This window comes from Haliaeetus leucocephalus, unplaced genomic scaffold, assembly GCF_000737465.1.
Source record: "Haliaeetus leucocephalus isolate CR32 unplaced genomic scaffold, Haliaeetus_leucocephalus-4.0 Scaffold495, whole genome shotgun sequence".
Taxonomy (NCBI): domain Eukaryota; kingdom Metazoa; phylum Chordata; class Aves; order Accipitriformes; family Accipitridae; genus Haliaeetus; species Haliaeetus leucocephalus.
The window spans coordinates 399,302-420,733 of NW_010972931.1; the positions used below are offsets into that span (position 1 = coordinate 399,302).

Here is a 21,432-nt window from a genome sequence, read left to right on the forward strand (position 1 = left end):
GAAGGGAAAAAAAAAAAAACAAGAAAGAGAGAAAGAGCAGCTCCCCCCCATCCTTTCTCCTTCCTCCCAGGAAAAAAAAAAGGAGGCCTGTAGCAGTAATTGAGGCTTTGGTAGTCATCAATGACAATTTTACTTAATCTTTAAAAAATGTGTCATTTTGAAAAATAACATTTAAAACCCTAATGCTTTTCTAATTAAAATAACTATGACTGTAATTCACAGATGGTTTACTTTTACAGGAGTCTGAATGACATTAAAAATTCAGACTCAGATGAGAGCACTTTGTAGTCCAGAAAGTACTGAGAAGTGAGTGCTTTAGCGGAAGAGCATTTTAGCCTTTTTTTTCCCCTAGGCAAGCAGGAAGCATTTTGTGATTAGAGAAAAAAACAGAGTGAAGACAGGTGGCAGCCTCAAAAACTGTTTTGATATCTGGCATATGAAATTCCAACATTTTTCAGCATTATTGCTTTCACTGAACACCAGAGCTGTACAGAGGGCAGTGAGACTAGCTTGTTCTCGGTCAGCTTTAGAGGGTATCAGATTTGGTTCAAAGACTGAGCAACACAGATCTCCAGCCATACTAACATAATCAAATGTGTTATAGCAGTTTCTTCTATACATGCTTCTGTCTAGAGCTCTGCTCTCCATAGACCTGGCATATGATGTAATATCTATAAATAGCTTTTATCTGAATGTAAAAATGAATTTGTATTGACATTTGATATTTCTTCACTCACTTAAAAATTGTAGCAGGCTTCTACTAATGAAGTTCATAGCGTAAGTGATGCCACAGTAACTCCATTTATGTTGTTCCTAGGGTGTAGGATGGGAGAAAGGAGGGCTAATGCTTTGTTTGTCCCTGCAGTGCCAGACACTTGTAGCTGAACTGACCATAAGCTTGAGCAATTGTCTTGACTGTGATTTTGTGACTGCAGACTGCAAAATAAATTGCAACTCAATGTTCAGTTATGTTACGCATTTGAAATACAGCCTAGATGTGACCACTGTATTAATTATGAGACTAATCAAGAATAGGGTTATTAATTTTGCCATGGGCATTGCTAGTAATCAGGGCTTTTTTAAGGTTTCAAAATGTAACTCTTCATCCCCTTTCCTACTGTCAGAGTACCAAAATATTGCCGTAGTAGAGAAGAATGTTTTTGAGACTTCCAGTGAGGAAGTAAGGGGAGAAATGAGCATTTTGAGGAATGGAGGGAAAGAGGCAAAAATGAGGAAAAAGTGGATGATTTGGCATAGGCCTGAGACAGAGGGGGGAAAAAAGACTGCAATGTGATGTAGTGGGTTTGTGGAAAGGGGAAGTGGAGTATAAAGAGAAAGTGGAGTATAAAGAGAAAATGTAATCAGGGTAGAAGAATATGATTTTATTAAGTATTTGTATCCAGGCTTTGGTTGTCTAAGAGCTACTCAGATACAAATGGTAATTATAATAACTACATGATAATTTAATTACAGTTAACCATATGAATAATAATTCAGTTATTCTTATAGAAGAATTCTGGATTTAATGTGATGTGAGCAAGAAGATGGAGGGTTTAGTAGCCAAAGCCAGTAATAAGGAAAGTTCAGTATGTGTTTTGACAAGATGGATGGAAAAAATGGTTGTTTGATGAGCAGTTATTACAGAATTCACAGGGTTTAGTGACAGAGTGCGTGTGGTGGGAGGAGTCAAGGTAGAGTTCTGGTGTCCTGGAAGAATGTTGAAGGCACAAAAATAGAATACTTGTTGGGAAGAGAGGAGAAAATTGATACGGTTTGCTGGGAAAACATGAAAAGTTTGCTTGTTCATGATACAGGATTAGATGTCTAAAAGAAGCAAATTTAAACTGAGGAAGAAAGTGGTCGACCTCTTTTTCTTAGAACTTTTTGATGAAATAAGGAGGAAAAGAAGTGGGGACAAAAGGAGAGATTCCTAAAGAAATTTAGCAAGCCCTAGGAAAGAAGCAGATTCCAGAACAGATGATGGATGAAGAAGGAAGTCAGAGCACTAAGACAAGCAGGCAAAAAAAGAACTTTGAAAGCACAGGAAGAAAAGTGAGAACTTTTGCTGGAAGTCACCGGTGAAGAAAATGAGGATGAGAGTACTCCCTAAGGGCAGAGTATGGGAGCATGAGATCTCAGTGAGATTGCCTCAGATGAAGTTAAAAATTGGAAGGCATCACTCAAGATATTTTATTAAGTTAATATAAAGACATCATTTTACCAGGGTGGTGGCCATTGTAGAAACAGGATCTAGGAAAAGGTAATATTGTTCTGGAATACTCCAATTTGTAAGCAGAAGGATTATTCCAGAATAGATGCTCTGAATAGAAGAGCTACTCTGGAATAGCTAAGTTATACTAGTATTTCTGTAGCTGCACAGTTTTCTAAAATAGCTGTTCCAGGCATATTCCACCATGGAAAGAAAGCGTATTCCCTATTTATGAGTTTCTAGAATGGCAAGACAAGTAAAATGTGTTTTTATCACCTTGCCTTCACACACTTTGCAGTAACACAAAAAGGCCTATTTTGTTGGGAAAAGAGATACTAAAGGAAAAAAATTTTAGAAAGCATTCTAATTTTGCCATGTGAGTGCATCTCATTTTAACTACAAGACCAACAGTTGCACCATCGTTGTCTGTCAGCTCAAACTTCAGAATCAGAGACTTTTTAAAACATTAGATTCAAAATAGTTTCTCTCTAGAGTAGAGAGAAGGGAAACCAAGGGACAAAATGTGTCCCAGTCATTTCTGAATTCTGTTAATAGAGTTTAGACATGATATATATGCCCTGGCTTTCTGTAGTTCATCACTACCAGTGATGTACTTCTGACAGTAGTGTTTGGATTAAAAATTAGTTGAAAAGGTGTGCAAATATCCCTGCCGATACCTGCCTCCCAGATCTATACTGAAAAACATCACAGTGGAGCAGGATGGTTCAATGAGAAGAGAATGAGACTGTGCGCTGCAGACAAACAAGAGTTGGAATGAATTTCTGCAATTTCAGCCAGACTTGTATTAATTAATCAGTATGCCTATTAGCCATACAAAATTAATAGTCAGGCAGAAGCTATAATCTTCACTGGATAGCACGGTTCTCTGATACTGGTCCTTTTATTTTGAAGAATTGAAGGAAAGTTTCTTCTACGGAATTCCTGAGAAGAAAATGGTATAAGAAAAGCCATTTTTTATCCAATTTTTTTAGTTACTGTTCTTAGAGTAGCTAGGTTGTGTGTGGTTTGGGGTTTTTTTAAGGCTATTAGAAAGGAATGCTTGTGAAGATTTTTTTTTTTTAAGGATTGTTTCAGCATGTTCAGAAGGTATCAAAAGGAAGGTGTTTTCTTTTGGTCTAACTGGCTAAATTTTTCTGTAAAGGGGAAAGAGCATCTAATGATTGTTATTAAGACCCTCAAGAACTGAGTTAAACCAAGCAACTAGTCAGCACCAGAATAAGCTCATACGCTCAATCAGTATTTAGGAGATTATTTTTCATAGATGAGTCCCTCTGTCTCCGAGTTCTTAGGCTTGATTCTAAAAGAAGACCTGCAGCACAGCTTCAGCAGGCAAGGCTGGGAACTAGGATTCATATTATTACTGGACATTAGGCATCATTCTCACTAATGGCAGTGAGTTGCTCTCATCCTCCAACTTGGGCTAAATTCTTCCTCTTCCACAGATGGCAGCTATCTGTTACCATTTTCTGTTCCACATGGGTTTGTGGCTTGTCACCTTTCTCCTTGCCCACATCCCCCTGTTTCATAAAAGCTAAGCCTTATTTTCTGTTACGTTGTTGGACACATTAGCATAATTACATTCAGAATGCTTTTTATTCCAACCTGTATTTAACTTGAAGATTGTAGTACTTGTTCTGGATGTTTTTGGAAGTGAAGGGGGACTGTGTGTCTGACAGCTTGCTCGTCCTTTCCAAATACATCTTTTATTCAGCCAAGTGATACTACCTCTCTGTACAAGTATTGGCATTGTACTGTTCTTAAATTGCAGATCTCATCTCAACCCTTATCTGGATTGTATACGTACTATCGTTATTTACCTGTCATCGTTTTGGCCTTTTTTGTTGATGGTGAAGGTTTCCCTGCTGTTTGTATTCTAGATAGGAATCCGAAAAGTGTTTCTTAAGTACTGGCAAGCTGACCATCTCTACGATTTGTGCCTTCAGCTTCAGAAGAAAATTATAACCTGCCAAAAAGGTAACAGTTATAGAAGAAGTATTCCTGAGCTGTTGCTTTGTACACTGAGCAGAATATTGCATAACAAAAAAATTTTCTCCTCCTTGAATAGTTGCTGTATTTTATACATTTCCCTACAGACATATTTCCAGCTAACTACTTACACAGATTTTTTGAGATTGTGTGAGCATTGGCGATGCTTGCACTTTCTGTTCGTCAAACATAATTTTATGGCAAACTGTAGACTGTAACTAAAACTTAGGGGATCTTGAATATTTCCTTTTTAAAGTATGTTCAGTGATTTTTCAAGTCATTAATATCACCTTTAACTTCTTGTTGCAAATCAAATACCATAACAATGATAAAAAATGGCAATGTGTTCAAATATATCGACAGTGAATACAAAGCTAATAAATTAATATGTTTAGTTGTCTTTATTTTTCCCCTCTTCTTACAGATTTCATATTTGACTGCTAGTTTTTTATGTTTAGGCATTTTTTTTCCCCCTTTTATGCCTGAATTTTTACTAAGGTCACACTGACATTTCTTGGCACATTTTTAAAAGGAGGTCTTACCCACTGCCTCGTGATTTCTTGTTGCTTCTGTTCTGTTTCCTATCAAAATCTCAAATAACTGCTGAAAATGTGAGTATTGCTTTGTTTGAAGAAGCTTCCTTCACACAATGCATTATTTATTTAATTGGCTGATGTCTGCAACAATTCCTGTTGTCACCTTTTTAAAAGGAAATTAAAAAGACTTACTTTAGGTTTTTTTAGTCGGATACATAATATTGCAGACTTAAGAATATATAAACCCCTTTCATTTTAACTATCTGTTCTTCACTGTGATCATATAGTGAAAAAGAGGAAACCAAGGTAAAACTTGAAGCGAGTGAAATCAAAATAGTAGCAGTTCAGGAATGAATGTGGAGAGTGACAGTTAGCACAGGCCACAGTTCAGCTGGGTGTATAACTTGGGCTTGATTTTTTATGCGAATCACCCTGTTGAGTTCACACATTTAGAAAAGCAATAGTGATTTATCCTCTTTACCTCCTTATGCTGACTTAACCAAACAAAGGAAATACTTACCTTTCCAAGTCCAATTTGCAAACAGAGTGCTTTAATATAATCCTACATCAAAATGTAAAACATCCTCAGATATGTCCATGTTTTGCAGAGGTAAGAGAACAGGTATCTGCCAAACCCTACCTGAAGAATGAAGATAATAGGTCTTCTTGGCCCCTTACAAAAATATTTCTACTGGTTTTGCTTCTAGCCCTCCTTAATTAGGCTAACTTGAAAAGTCATTTTCACCAGAACTATGTGTTCAAATCTTTTTTCAAAGCTATGGCTCATCTGTGTGTTATTTATGGTCTGGGAAACCCGAGAAAATCGGGAACTTGCATGAGTAAGGAGTAGCTAGACATCCATTTCACGATGTTAGATAATGAAATAAGCTGCCCTTTGCAAACAGGTACAATTGTAAACTTGCAAAATTAGCATGCCAAAGAGCTCTGGCAGGTTGGGAATAGGATAGGGTACCTGTGCATTGTTCTTATGTAATCCTAAAATTGGGATCCATAGGCTTTTACACTGGAATGGTGATGCTTAGTGAGTAATAGTATCAGTCCTGCTGCATATCCACATTTTTCTCCCCTCATCCTCTGCATCCAGAGCACTTTGGAAGCTAAATCTCTCTTGATAGCATAATGACTAATAGCCAAACTAGTCAGTAATTTTTGTATCAGTATCATACACCCATATGAGGACTTAACTCAAAGGGAAAACAGGTCTTGCCCAAAATTCTTATCAACTATTTTTACCTCAGTCTACTAGCAGTCCCTTCAGCATTGCCATAAATTTGGGAGAAAACAAAACAAAACAAACAAGTCTTTTTCTGTTACCCTGAAAGTTAACTTACACAGGCAAAGAAGGGGGTCAAACTAAAGTGAAAACATGTGTAGAAACACTTTTTATTTAAAAATGGATCTGTGAGCGTAGGGACTTTGTCATATTTTTTTTTCACAAGTATGAGAACTACATATGGGAAGTTCTGACCTTACTGAATCACTGAGAAAATTGTTTGTACCTGTAGGAAAGTCCATCATGCTGAAGTTCTTCCATCAGAGTTCATGTAGATTAGGAATTAACTTTAATACATTGAATGCACAATAATTAATGCATTTCTCACATAACCCAGATCCATGGTCCACTTCAATTTTGATTATTCTGATCCTTATCCTTAGATGAACTGTGAAGAAGTAGATATTTTTCTGTCCTGTGGGTACTAACCTCAATTATTTTAATTTGCATAAGTGAGAATTATTTTAGATCTACATAAATGACCAAGTTCAGAAGCCAATCTTAGTACTCATACAGTAGTAGATGAAACTGAGCAGTAAAGGTCTAGGGGATGGCAATTTCATTTCACAGCAGTTTTTGAGATTATGAAATTGTTTTTTTGTTCTGTTTCAAACTGAAGACAAAATCTGTCAAATGTTCTGATAGAGAAGGAAATGTGGTGAAATGTCCATCTTTTAATGAAAACCTGAGGTACTCAGTTCATGAAAATGTGTTCAAAATAAAAGAGGGGTGCCTGTCTGTCAACCCTTCCTGTCAAAACTTTGTTGAATGTTTCTTGAAAACATCTCCATTTTGATGAAAGTGCATAGTCCAGAGTAGCTTTACAGTCTCTAAATGCTACAGCTAGCTGTACTGGATATCATTTTACTGGACCATCCTAGCAGGCTACTCTGCATCGTTCATGCCTGCTAACAATCCTACCAGAGGATTGACCTCTGTATTTCCTTTTTCCTAACCAACCTTAGTGGTGTTACAGACCCTTTTTTTTTGTCAAGGTAAAAGTACACAACACACACACACTTATAAAAATGTTACTTTAAAATGCAGGCTTTTTTCCAAAGTCATCCAGGATTTGATGCTTAACCATTTGTCAAATAGCCTATCTGCTCTGCAGCAGATAAGTTTAAAGAAAATACTAGAAGTGAAGGAGCAATTTTTGATTATTAAGCTCTTCTGAATTTTTCATATTTGTGAGCAGTGAACTCTGATAGTGTTCTATGCATGTATTCATTACGTTTGCAACAGCAACATTGTGGATTCAGACTCAGTAACATGTATAGCCAATGTGAATACTCTCATAAAATTGTCAGCAAATAACTGTAGTATTAATTTCCTTTTCAACTAGATTGGGTAAATGCATTAATGTTCCAGGGTTTAAAGAAGTCAGATTTTATAGGAGGTAACTAAAGGGCGTGAAAATGGTATGGCTGGCTGTGATGATAAAAATGTAAACCTTCAAAGTTATCCATTGTAAATAATCTCAAAGTACCTGAACTTCAGTGTTCCCAAACACAGTGAATTTTGGATAGGAGCAGTATTAGTATGTTAACATTAACCTTTCTTTTATTTCATCAGCTGGGCACTGAGCATCTCCAAAAAAATTTCATTTAAAATATCTAAACAAGGACATAGAAGTTGATAGAAAATACCTTGCATTGCCCTCTGTTTTAGCTGTTTATTCAATAACATTTTACATTCATAGAAGACTATCTTTGTTTACATTTTTCCTTTAGATTAATTCAGCTTGACTTTTTGTCATTTAATGTTGTTCTGCAGTGTTCCTAAGACTGAAACTTAATTACATTGTTAAAAAGGCCTAATGCATTTTAGCATTTTTTTTATCTTACAATCTTAATACTAACATTTTCAGTATTTTCCCCCAAACTCAAATGAACATCTTATACAGGCTATTGCCTGCTGACTTCACTTATGAAAAACTTTCAGTTGACCAGAACAAGAGTAACCATAATAAGCAACGATGAAGTTTGACCTGGTTTTGATACATGTAAGTTGGTGTACTGAAAATTGACAGTATTTCGGGCAACAAGCGAGTAATTCTAAAACAGGTTCTTCCCTGTGAGGTACACAGCAGTGATTCTAGATCTGGAAAGAATCGGGATCTTGTGGAACTTAAAAAAAAAACCAAACCACAAATAAAGCACCTTCAGTTAGCACATTTCTTCCTTCTAAGCCAAACATATGCTCAGAGAATACTGCTTGTTATAGGTGGAGTGATTAAATTGGTGCCGAATTCATCATGGCCACGGAAGTCCCTGTGCCTTGTGTTTCTGATCAACTGAGTACTTCTCAAAATTCAGGAGACTAGGTGGTATTTAGATTGGGTAGAATTTGTTGTAATGAATGTACACACTTAGGAAGGTAGTAGAGAAAGCTATTACGAGACACACCAAAATCTTCTCCCAACATAAGGCTAACAAAGAGTTTGAAAAAAAGGCGTAATAGATACATAAAGCTGATGCAATGCAGATGAAAATTCTAAACTGAAAAATACAGACATGATGTGACAGATACATTTGAGAAATTCACATTAATCTAATCGGTTTTGTTGAAAGGAAATGAGCAACAAAAGGTCTTTAATTTACACTAAAAAACCTTGTGTCAGTTTTGGTTTTGATTTTTTTTAGGTACACCAAAATATTTAAAGCATTTTTTAAAGCTGACCAAAAGCAAATGATCATTTAATTCCTACTGCATTCAGTGCAACAATCGTTCATTCAGGGGTTTATTTTGAAATAAAGAATCTTTTGACCTCTGCAGTGTAAATGTATGCTTTCACAATCTGTAGCATACATCTAAGTTTCCAGTTGTAATGTAATAAAAAATAATGTTCAGTGAAAGTAAACATTATGAGTTTTCATAGCTCAAAATTATGAATGAATTTACTGTCAATACTTTGTTTTAAGCACTGGCAATAGAAACCAGAAAGAGTTCCATTTTAGTATGTTATTTATATGCCATCACATTTCTGTTGTTCTTTGTATAAGATGTTGACTGAACTTGATTTGCTCATGTTTACAGCAAAACACACAGTAATATTAAGTTTTTCACCAACTAATGAGTTGTCTTTCACTGGTCCGTATTTTCTCCTTCTGTTATGGTAGTTGTAAGAGGATTTCTAGCTCGCCAGCGCTTACTACAGAAGGTGAGCATCAAACAGCAAGAGGTCACCTCAATCAAAAGTTTCTTGCAGAATGCTGAGGATATGGGACTGAAAACATATGATGCCTTGGTCATTCAAAATGCTTCTGACATTGCTCGGGAAAATGACAGGCTCCGCAATGAGATGAACGCTGCTTACCACAGGGAAAAGTTAGAGGCTAGAAGCAGACCAGAAGAAGGCCACAAAAGGTAAGATGAGAAAACATCTACTGTGAAGAATTAAAGCGTTTCTTCAGTTTTAGTGTTTTCCTTCCCTGCTTAGAAAGTCATAGAAACAACTGAGGAATTGCAAGACCATTCTCAAGTATATACTCAGCCCGAATCAATGTTAGGCCCTATTTTTTTTTCTGTATATCAGGTAAGTCTAGAAACTAAAAGGACACTCCTAATATCCTATTCAGGGGACAGTGAGCTTTATAGGAACTTACTCAAGTCTCTGAGGCATTTATTTTTTACAGAAATATTTTTTAATTCTACGATAAATAGTTTATAGTTGAACTTTCATCAAACCCAACAAAGAAGAAAAATTCCTCTAACTTAAAATTCCAACATTGGGAAATTGCCAAGATAATGAAAAACAGCTAGGAAGGCATTAAAATACAATAAAGTCCAGACCAAGAAATCCTGATTACGCATTGAACTAGGTAGATTCATTGTGAGGAGGATTCTTTCCTCTTATTTAAAAATGGGCAAGTGTTTTTTGCTTAATTCCCGTCAGAGTTTTCAGGAGTACCTATTTTACAAAACCAGCAAAAGCTGGAGAGCCTTTCTCTAGGGACTGAGTCCCTGATCTCTTTTCTCTCAGACAGCTGAATGGGCAGAGGTAGCATTTGTAGTTAATAGGTATGTGTCTGTAGCAGGAATGTGTCTGTAACTTGCTGGACATATAAATGTTTATTTTTCCATAGGAACTTAATTTTCATCCAGAACAACTCCCTTTGCTTTCATTGCTTTTGTCAATGACTTTTATTAAAGTGAAAATGGCAGTGCATCTGCTTAATTAGCTTCAAATATCCCAGTGATTACATATTGGAGGAAATGCCTTTGTAGGAAAGACTGTAATTAAACATTACAGTGAAAACAAATTATCTACTGAGCACCATGCTTTCATCTTTAGCTATTTCATTTACTACATGGGCAGCTGGCTATATCCTGTGCATGAGTTCCAGCTCTGCTGGTGATTTGCCATGCAGAAATACAATTTCAAAAAACAAATGCTTGGGGATTTGTTTGTAAAATGACAGTATAGATATCTTCTATCTAATATATTACCACTCTTAATTTAAAAAATTTTCAATGTTTTGATTTTTGGAGAAATAAAATGTTAGAAGAATTTTTGTTAAAAATCAATTTGTTGGAAGCCACTGATAAACATCATTTCTCAATATATATTGAAATAGTTAAAAAAGGAAAAAATTGGAATAAGTAAAACTCCAAAACTGTGATTGAAATACCTAAACATAATGTCATAATTAATATTACTAAATTGATAACTAATTATTAACCTTAAACAGGAAGATATCTAGATACCTGGGTGGAATTGTTCAAGCAGCCAATGTAGCTGGTTAAAAAGGTCATCTAATACTTTAGAAGATTTGCATTATCTAAAGAGAATTGATAGTTGTCTTTTTAGAAAATAATGATAAAGGCTCAGCATTTGCTGCCTCAGTAACTTTCTATTAAAATGGATTTTCCAGAAATTATCATTCAGATTGAAAACCCAGCTTTTGATTGTGAGTAACAATCAAAGTGTGAACAATTCATTCGGTGAATCTCTGATCAACAATATGAAACTGCTTAAGGAAGGCTGCATTTGTGTGAAAAAGGGCCGGTGTCCTGATTTATCATGAAACAGGAAATGGAAGAAAGCTAGCAGCTTGATCTGGATTTGTTTGTCAGAAGATTACTACACACATCCCCTCGACACAGCAGGGGAGTTGTGAGATTGTTTACCAAAAAGCTGTTGTTATGTTTGCATGAACAGGTTCATTGTTATCGCTTGAATAATGCATCTGGGCCTCTTTTCTGTGTTTTCAGAGCTGAAGACAAGGGTGGGAAGGTCTCTGAGGACAGCTTTGCCGGCTGTCGAACGCCTAAGCACTTTCATTCCAGCTCCGTCCCTGTCCCCATGGCAGTGGACGGCTTGGTACATTCTGCGGCTGGGTCATCCATCAGATCCCCCTCCCTGCACTCCGTGTTCAGCATGGACGATAGCAATAGCCTGCCATCACCAAGGAAACAGCCTCCTCCCAAACCAAAGAGGGACCCCAACACACGACTGAGTGCTTCGTATGAGGCTGTTAGTGCTTGCTTGTCGGCAGCTTCTAAGGAAACCGCTAATGAAGGTTAGGCAGAAAGGGAGGAACAGTCACAAATGTTACTCTAAGTTACTGATTTATTCTTTTCACTTTGATCCTTCTAAACACAGTCAACCACCTTTGTAAAGTCCTGCTTCCCTGAAATATTTCAGTGGCAGTAAATAAAATTAGTCAATTTGTCATTTGTTTCCAAATCAGCAAATAATACTCATGTGTTCTAGTTGCCTAGTTTGTCAACAACCAAAACCTATTTGCAGAACTCCATCTAGAGACAAATGCTCAATCAACTTGAGCTATTCTACCCCACTGACCATTTTATTTCACCTCTTAAACTGTACATTAGAATGTCTTGCATCACTAAAACTGAACGCTTGAATCTTGAATTTCACCAAGTTAAACATTAAACTTTTTCCTACTTTTTCTCTGTGTTCACATGAATAACTTATGCATCCAGTGGTTTATGTTTGTGCCATAACTTGCTTACAGTGAAATTTTTGTTTAGAAGGAAAGTGCTGTGAAAGTCCCAGAGTGTCTCAATGCATATCTCAGTGCATATAGAATGGTTTTGAGTTCAGTTGTTCTGTCCTCCTTCACCCTTGAAATGAATGAGTAGAAGATGAGGGGAAGGAATGCATTCTGCTTGTCCTTGGTAAACCTGTCTTGTCATGCTTTGTGTAAAGGATCCTCTGGCTTATCAGGGAAGATCCTTCAAGTTGGGTTTAAAGCTATGTATAACCATTCTTTAATCCTGCATACAATGGATGGAAATCTTTGCAGCTTCCTCTTGCAAAATGATTACCATTCTCATGTCCTCTTCATTAGATGCAAGTTCATTTTTCTTAACCTCTTCCTTGCTCGTTGTCCTGGTTTCAGCTGGGATAGAGTTAATTGTCTTTCCTACACAAGCACTGTGTGAGGAGAGATGAACTGTGTCCAATATACTTTTAAACTAGTATGGCTTAAGGAGCTCTGTAGTGGTTTCAGCTTTCTATGCCCAGCTCTGCAAGAGATGATTGATTTAACCAAAAAGCTCTAGCAGCAATTTTTTAAAGAATGACAATTTATATATGTACATGTGGTCTTAGCACTAATGCTTGTACACACTTACAAAACAACTTTGGAGTTCTTGTATGTATGAAACAATGGGGCCAGTTTCCCTGCTGTATACTCATTTTCCAAGAACTATGTCAGTTTCCTGAGTCTTTGTCCAAAACCACCTCTGTTTTACACCATCTAATTTTGATCTTAAAAGACCAATCACCTAGGTATCTAGACTCTCCACTCCGTACATGCCTGGAGGCTGTGAAAAGACATCTAGTTTAGTTAGCTGTATACTCAGGTGGGGGGAATTGCCTTTAGGCTATGGGATTCCCTAACTTTATTTCCACACCTGCTGTACAAAAGAAGAAGAGATAGGCATAATATCTTTCTATAATTAGAGTTTTATTGATCCTACATGAAAAGGGGATACTTCAGTTACTGGCAATAATATGTGTGTCAAAGTAGCACCATGCTGAAACTCCTAGTTAAAAGCATGTCCCTCTCCCTTGGGGCAAAAGGAATAACAAGCATGTATTTCCATGTGTTACAGATCTTGCAGTGAACATTTGGATTCAAAAGATTTCTCCTCACGTGTTAGTTCTCATCTTCTAGTGGCAGTAGAGATTACTAAAGCAGATTATATGCCCAGGTAGCAAAGGCTTGTAGTTTGGAAGCTGAAAGGTCTGGGTTTCATTCCTTGTAATATTTATACTTTTCACTGAATCCCTGTGTTTGTGACTTCTGCTAATTGTAAAACTAGATGGGCAGCATTTGAAGGCTTAAAGTACTAGACCTGTGTAAGAAAAAACTGACTTTGATCTGTTAATAACACAGACCTTTTTCATTTTCCTAGTACTGACCCGTCCAAGGCCACACAGTGATGACTATAGTACCATGAAAAAAATACCTCCCAGAAAACCAAAACGAAGTCCCAATACGAAACTTAGTGGCTCTTATGAAGAAATACCTGGCCAAAAGCCTGGGGATGTAAAACAGGCAAGCACAGTAGCTAAACCAGGTGGCTATGACGCTGTGACGGTACAGAGAGCAGCTTCTGCGGATGGGCCACAACATGGTGTGTTGAGTCTCTATATGTCTCAGGAAGAGGAGGAAAATGAGCCTGTCTATATTGAAATGGTAGGGAATGCAATGAAAAGCAGTTCTGCTGAAGCAGAAAGTCCAGAACAAGGAGAGTCTGTATATGAAGAAATGAAGTATTTTCTACCAGAAGAAGGAAGCAATGGTAATGGAATAATTCCAGTAGTGACTGGATCTCCTCCTCTGTTGTTTGAAAGCAAAAAAAATGTTAACATTGAAGATGGAACATTGGGTGGAAACAGTCAAGCAGCTTTGATCTATAAAGACTCATGTGACATTCCAGCCCCTTTCCCTAACTTGCTCCCCCACAGGCCACCACTTCTTGTATTTCCTCCAACCCCTGTCACATGTTCACCTGCTTCTGATGAATCACCTCTAACACCACTAGAAGTCAAAAAGCTTCCTGTCTTGGAAACCAACCTAAAATACCCTGTGCAGTCAGAAGGCTCAAGTCCATTATCACCACAGTACTCCAAAAGCCAGAAAGGGGAGAATGAAAGACCAGCATCTCCAGGCTTGGTTGTGTTCAATGTTTCCAGCAAGGTGACCCCTCCTTCCACACCACCTCCTCCTCTCCCACCACCCCCTCCTCCAGTACCACCTCCTATTTCCTACCGGGCTTCCACACATTTTGCATTTCCTCCAGAGACTTGTGCTAGTTTTCTGATTAATACAGGGAAAACGGGTACAAACTCAGATCTGTCAAAAGTACCTCAGAGACCAAATCCTGCTCAGCTTGGATGCTCATTTTCTCCATTCTCCAAACTGCCTTACTCCCCAAAGGTGGCAAGAGCAGATCACAGGAAATTGAACTCAAATTCATCATCTTCATTTCCATACAACCCTACAAACTCAAGGTCATTGACCAGTCCCCTTGATGAGTTAACTAGCTTGTTCAACTCAGGACGGAGTGTGCTACGAAAATCTGCAGCAGGACGTAAGATCAGGGAGCCAGAAGGTAAGACAGATCTCTGTGCTTCTGTATAGTGTATTTCTTCTGCACAAAAACTTACTTACATTGGAAGCTGATAGAGTAGGTAAAAATAAAAAACAAACATTGTTTGGTTTTCTTTTAAAGAAAGGTCTGTTGTAGTTGTAAGAAGCACATATAGAAAATACGTTGCATATAAAAATTGTAGGTGTTTAGGTTTTCTCTCAGATGTCAAATTTTCTTTTACCAAAATGTTTGTATGACACAAATTTAAATGGATTATTTTTAAAATTCCATTAGTCTCAGTAAAATAAACACAGATGTTACATCATGTGAAAATGAGTTTATGGTATCAATCTGTAGAAATACTTTGAATGAAATATATGGCTAGGTGTCTGGTAGATAGCATGTACTTTTAATTTGAAGACTTTCCTTTAAGATTTCATTATATCATTTCCATGAAATTCTGGATTTGGTGATACAGCCAGTATTATTCTCCTAAATAAAGCTGAGACGGCGAGTCGTGCAGCAAACTATATTTGCTTCCCTTTTCTATCCTTTTATTTCTACCTTTCCTGTCATTTACATACACCTAACTTACATACCCAGCAATCACTTGATATCCTGGCTTTCTTGCATCTGGAGAACATCTTTTGTATCTGGTGCAAAAGCCAGCTATAAAAAGAAACAATGCTTGCCATTTTGCTAAAGGTTTTTGAGACCACAGTCCTCAGACATTATCACTTAATTATTTGCCTTGTCAGGGTAATAAAGGGTTTAATGTTGTTACTGGAACAAATCTATGGATCTCATGAATACTGAAAATTCATCCTGATGTTAACAGATTCAATAGGCTGCTTTGTAAGGGTGAGATACTTCTGACCTAACTTTGTCCATCTAAAAGCTTGATATGTAGGCATCAAATCTTTAGGCTTTGAAGAGACAGTAATTTTGAGAGTTTAATTCCTCCCGTATATCTTTCTCCATTGGGTATGAGGAAAGCATAGATGATTAAACTAGTAGAGTTGTAATTTCTGAATGATTAAAGTTGAAGTAAATCCCGGTTCCGCATATCAATTACAACACTGACTCTATAGTATTCACATTACTTTTCTGATTAAAAAAAAAAAAGTCGCCTATTCAGAATAGTCAGTGGACTGTATACAGAAACTTCTATCCCTAGTAGCATCTCCCAAACACAAAATTTTGTGAATTTAAAATTTAGAGTAAGAAAACCTCTGGACTGTTTTCTCTGCTTCTTCACTTCTGTCTGTCCAAACAGCTTGTCTTAAACAAGAGCTGTGTGCAGCGTAGTCAAAAATGGGCAGTATAGAATCATAGAATCGTTTAGGTTGGAAAAGACCTTTAAGATGATCAAGTCCAACCGTAAACGTAGCACTGTCAAGTCCACCACTAAACCATGTCGCTAAGCACCATATCTACACATCTTTTAAATACCTTCAGGGATGCTGACTCCACCACTTGCCTGGGCATCCTGTTCCAATGCTTGACATTTTCAGTAAAGAAATTTTTCCTAATATCCAATTTAAACCTCCCCTGGTGCAACTTGAGGCCATTTCCTCTTGTCCTGTCGCTTGTTATTTAGGAGAAGAGACTGACCCCCACCTCGCTACAGCTTCTTTTCAGATAGTTGCAGAGAGCAATAAGGTCTCCCCTCAGCCTCCTTTTCTCCAGACTAAACAACCCCAGTTCCCTCAGCCGCTGCTTGTAAGACTTGTTCTCTAGACCCTTCACCAGCTCTGTTGCTCTTCTCTGGACACGCTCCAGCCCCTCAATGTCTTTCCTGTAGTGAGAGGCTCAAAACTGAAGACAGTATTTGAGGTGCGGCCTCACCAGTGCCGAGTACAGGGGGACAATCCCTTCCCTAGTCCTGCTGGCCACACGATTTCTGACACAAGCCAGGATGCCGTTGGCCTTCTTGGCCACCGGGGCACACTGCGAGCTCATATTCAGCTGGCTGTTGACCAACACCCCCAGGTCCTTTTCCGCCGGGCAGCTTTCCAGCCACTCTTCCCCAGGCCTGTAGCATTGCCTGGGGTTCTTGTGACCCAAGTGCAGGACCTGGCACTGAGCCTTGTTGAACCTCATACAATTGGCCTCAGCCCATCGATCCAGCCTGTCCAGATCCCTCTGTAGAGCCTTCCTACCCTCCAGCAGATCAACACTCCTGCCCAACTTGGTGTTGCCTGCAAACTTACTGAGGGTGCACTCGATCCCCTCATCCAGACCATTGATAAAGATATTAAACAGAACCGGGCCCAACACCGAGCCTTGGGGAACACCACTTGTGACTGGCTGCCAACTGGATTTAACTCCACTCTCCGCCACTCTTTGGGGCCAGCCAGCCAGTTTTTTCCCCAGCGAAGAGTGCACCCGTCCAAGCCATGAGAAACCAGTTTCTCCAGGAGAATGCTGTGGGAAACAGTGTCAAAGGCTTTACTAAAGTCCAGGTAAACAACATCCACTAAGTGGGTCACCTTCTCATAGAATGAGATAAGGTTAGTCAAGCAGGACCTGCCTTTCATAAACCCATGCTGACTGGGCCTGATCCCCTTCTTATCCTGGACTTGCCATGTGAGTGCTCTCAAGACAAACCATTCCATAATCTTCCCCAGCACTGAGGTCAGGCTGACAGGCCTGTAGTTCCCCAGATCCTCCATCCAGCCCTTCTTATAGACGGGTGTCACATTTGCTAATGTCCAGTCAACTGGGACCTCCTCGGTTAGCCAGGACTGCTGATAAGTGATGGAAAAGTGGCTCAGTGAGCACTTCCACCAGCTCCCTCAGTACCCTTTGGTGGATCCCATCCAGCCCATAGACCTGTGCATGTCTAAGTGGTGTAGCAGGTTGGTAACCATTTCCCCTTGGATTATGTGATCTTCATTCTGCTCCTCATCCCTGTCTTCCAGCTCAGGGGGCTGGGTACCTCGAGAACAACTGGTCATACTATTAAAGACTGAGGCAAAGAAGGCATTAAGTACCTCAGCCTTTTCGTCATCCTTTGTCACTGCTTCCCCCCTGCCTCCAATAAAGGATGAAGTTTCTCCTTAGCTCTCCTTTTGTTGTTAATGTATTTATAGAGACATTTCCTTATTCTCTTCTACAGCAGTAGCCAGATTAACTTCTAGCTGGGCTTTGGCCCTTTGGCCCTTCTGATTTTCTCCCTGCATAACCTCACAACATCCTTGTAGTCCTCCTGAGTTGCCTGCCCCTTCTTCCAAAGGTCATAAACTCTCTTTTTTCCCTGAGTTCAAGCCAAAGCTCTCTGTTTAGCCAGGCCGGTCTTCTCCCCTGCCAGCTTGTCTTTCAGCACATGGGGACGGCCTGCTCCTGCACCTTTAAGATGTCCTTCTTGAAGAATGTCCAGCCTTTCTGGACTCCTTTGCCCTTCAGGACTGCCTCCCAAGGGACTCTGTCAACCAGGCTCCTAAACAGGCCAAAGTCTGCCCTCCGAAGTCCAAGATGGCAGTTCTGCTGACACCCCTCCTTACTTCTCCAAGAATCAAAAACCCTATCACTTCGTGATCACTGTGCCCAAGATGGCCTCCAGCCATCACATCACCCACAAGTCTTTCTCTGTTCACAAACCACAGGTCCAGCGGGGAGCCTTCCCTAGTTGGCTGGCTCACCAGCTGTGTCAGGAAGTTGTCTCCCACATTCTCCAGGAACCTCTGAGACAGTTTCCTCTCTGGTGTATTGTGTTTCCAGCAGACTTCTGGTAAGTTGAAGTCCCCCCACAAGAACAAGGGCTAGTGATCATGGGACTTCTCCCAGCTGCTTACAGAATACTTCATCTGTGTCTTCTTCCTGGTAGGGTGGTCTGTAACAGACTCCTGCCATGCTATTTGCCTTGTTGGCCTTTCCCTTGATTCTCACCCATCAACAATTTCACCACAATTGTCAAGGTCTAGACAGTCAAAACGCCCCCTAACATACAGGGCTACCCCACTGCTTCTCCTTCGTTGCCTGTCCTTTCTGAAGAGTTTATAGCCATCCATTGCAGCACTTCAGTTGTGTGAGTCATCCCACTATGTTTCCATGACTGGAACTATATCATAGTTTTCCAGCTGCACAGTGGCTTCCAGCTCCTCCTGTATGTTGCCCGTGATGCGTACATTGGAGTAGATGGCCTTCACCTGGGCTATTGATCCTGCCACCTTTTTGGGGGGAGAAGCCCAATTCCTATTTTTTAAATATAAAACAAAACTGGAGAGTGGGAGAGATTATCTTCTTATTCATTGTCCATTTTCTTAAATATATACTGCTCCACTGATTTTAGTATCCTGATTTACACAGCCATAAGGTAACAGAAGCAACTGTTCATGCTTACTCTGGATATGAGTATGTCTGTCTGTGTGCCATCCTATCTCTCTGTCCTGAAGAACCTTGGCCGCCTTCAGACAAAACCCCTTTCAACCAAATACAACAAGGAGATAAAGGTCTCGAAACTAACTGAGTTTTTACAGGTTTCATGAAAGTTAGTGGCGAGGTGGAGACAAGAGACTTATATTGGCAGTTCCTACCAGCTATCAGGGAAACCATGGTAGACAGTACCCTTGTGAGTCCTCCAGACCTTGAAAAAGCTTTAGCTGGACTTGGATGTTCCTACATGCCGAATTCAATCGGCCATGAGCTATGAACTGAGACTTCCATCAGTTCTCAACCTCAAGAGAATGGTTTTGCTTGCTTTGGCAAAATTACTTGATAGCATTCAATGCCTATAAACACATGTAGAATGTTTTTTTGGTTTTTTTGTGTTTTTTTTTTTAAGTTGTGGGTCTTGTTTTATTATATAGATAATACATTTTTATCCACTTGGAAGTAACTATTAAAGTCAGCTCTTTGGTTGTATCTTCTCAAGGCTCTCTCAATGTACCTGGTGAGGAAGTGTGGTAAGCCTACTCCAACCAAGTCACAAAACTGACCTTTACCTTAAAAAAAAAAGTTGCTTTGGGATGGAGGATTTTTGCAAATGCACTTTTCAACTAAATGTGACCAAGATAGAGTTCAGCTTGTGTCTCCTGTGGGTTGAAGCTAGTGCATTGACAGAGGCTACCATAAAAAAAAACTCTAAATTTACCTTTCACATGGAAAATACTGTAACTCTAAATATTTCATCAAGGCAGCACTAAGTATGAAAGATCAAAGTTCAAGAAAGATATATGATAAAAAACCTGAATCAATATTTTATGAGCTAGGAAGCTACTGTATACTAAGTGCAGTTACATATGAATAGTTCAGTGATGAGCAGATGGATTGAAAGTAACAAAGAAATACAGGTGAATGTATGTGCGTGTTTTTACAATTTGCCTTTTTTCATGTACTAGACGTGTTCAATTAATTTCCAGGGTAACAGCTGGAAAAAAAGTATTTTTTATTTAATCTCTGACGCAAAGTAGTAAGATAGCAATCAGCAGAGTGGACTCTGTTACGTAAAACTAGTTGTCATCCGTATCTTACCTTCTGATTTTTTATCACCTATTGCCTAATGCATATTAAGTTCCTGGAAGACTCCTCCCTTTCTTCTTTTTGTCATTTGTAATATTTTATTTATAGGAGATAAATTAATTTTAATAGAAATTCATCAAAATTGAAGACATGGCCTAGAGCAGCACTCTGTAATGTGCAATATCCTTTATTTCCATAAGTTATAACCTACCAACAACCTTAACTGAAAACAGAAAGTAAAATAGTGGGCCATGTTGAAGTCGAGGAGAGTTACCTATGGGAATCAATAAGTTTCTGTGTGGGATCATCAGCCTTGGAGATAAAAGTCTCCTTGCCAATAAAAGTGCAATACAGACAGATCCCCCAACATGCCTTCCTCTGGCCTGGAGGAGTAGTTTCAAGGCCTGATGTCCTGTTGGCTCCTGACCTCGCTGTGGGAAATGATCATCCAGAATTACAATAGAACAGACTTGTGGTTTTCTGATGGGCTGCAGACTTAACTGTGAACTGAACTGAGAGCATTCTTTCACAAAAGCAACAAAAAAATAATCAGTTGGCAACAACTTTAATTAACTGGTGGCCTAGCCTGGCCATTTTTTTTATACAACAGTAGCATCTACTGGTTCAAGCAATGATCAGGATCATATAGTATGCAATTTCTTGCAAAATACTTCATGTGTAATAAGAGAAGTTTTCTGCTCTGCAGAGCTTATAGTTTAAATAAGTGAAACTGTAACAGGTGGGAACCAAGATAAAGTGATTTCTCCAAGGTTGAAAAGAGTTGTCATTGAAGCTACAGCTGCATTGTTAGACACGGATTTCCTTTTACTCCATGTAAAATGAGATTTGAGTGCAGATAAGTGATAATACATACACACATATTTTTTCTATTATCCCTGATTTCTAGAAGTAGAAATTTTAGTTTGCAAGACAGAAAGTGAATGGTCGTGTGCAGAGCCCTTACTCGGATACTACTATGCAGGACCTTAAATTTGAAACTGGACTTCATGAAACCCAATTCAATGCCTTAATCACAAAAACACACTCTCTAGCAGAATGTACAAATATTTTTACCTATTCAACATATAAGACATTCCTTATATAAAGAAGAGACAATTACATGTTTAAGTATATCACAAGAAATACTTGTGGAGCAAGGACAGAATTTTCTTTTCCTCAACATGGATGAATGATACTCATATTGCTAGGTCACAGTGTTATTTCTCTTGATTGGTACAGTTGATATTAAAATTATTCCATACAAAGGGGAATTGTTTCAGCTTCAGAACAAAAGGTGGAATAATTCCCAGCCCATCATCCATGCTCAGATTGGCAGAGTGAGTATTCAT

General features: G+C 38.7%; 1 protein-coding gene across 1 annotated transcript in view; it reads left to right on the plus strand.

The window, feature by feature from the left end:
* The window catches only part of MYO16 (myosin XVI), a 305,367-nt gene that overhangs the window by 248,160 nt on the left and 35,775 nt on the right, over nucleotides 1-21,432 (plus strand). Inside the window, exons 29-32 of the mRNA XM_010575622.1 lie at nucleotides 4,108-4,204; nucleotides 9,169-9,415; nucleotides 11,264-11,571; nucleotides 13,439-14,641. Of these exons, the coding sequence (XP_010573924.1) occupies nucleotides 4,108-4,204; nucleotides 9,169-9,415; nucleotides 11,264-11,571; nucleotides 13,439-14,641 (1,855 nt within the window). The remainder of the gene's footprint in view (nucleotides 1-4,107; nucleotides 4,205-9,168; nucleotides 9,416-11,263; nucleotides 11,572-13,438; nucleotides 14,642-21,432) is intronic.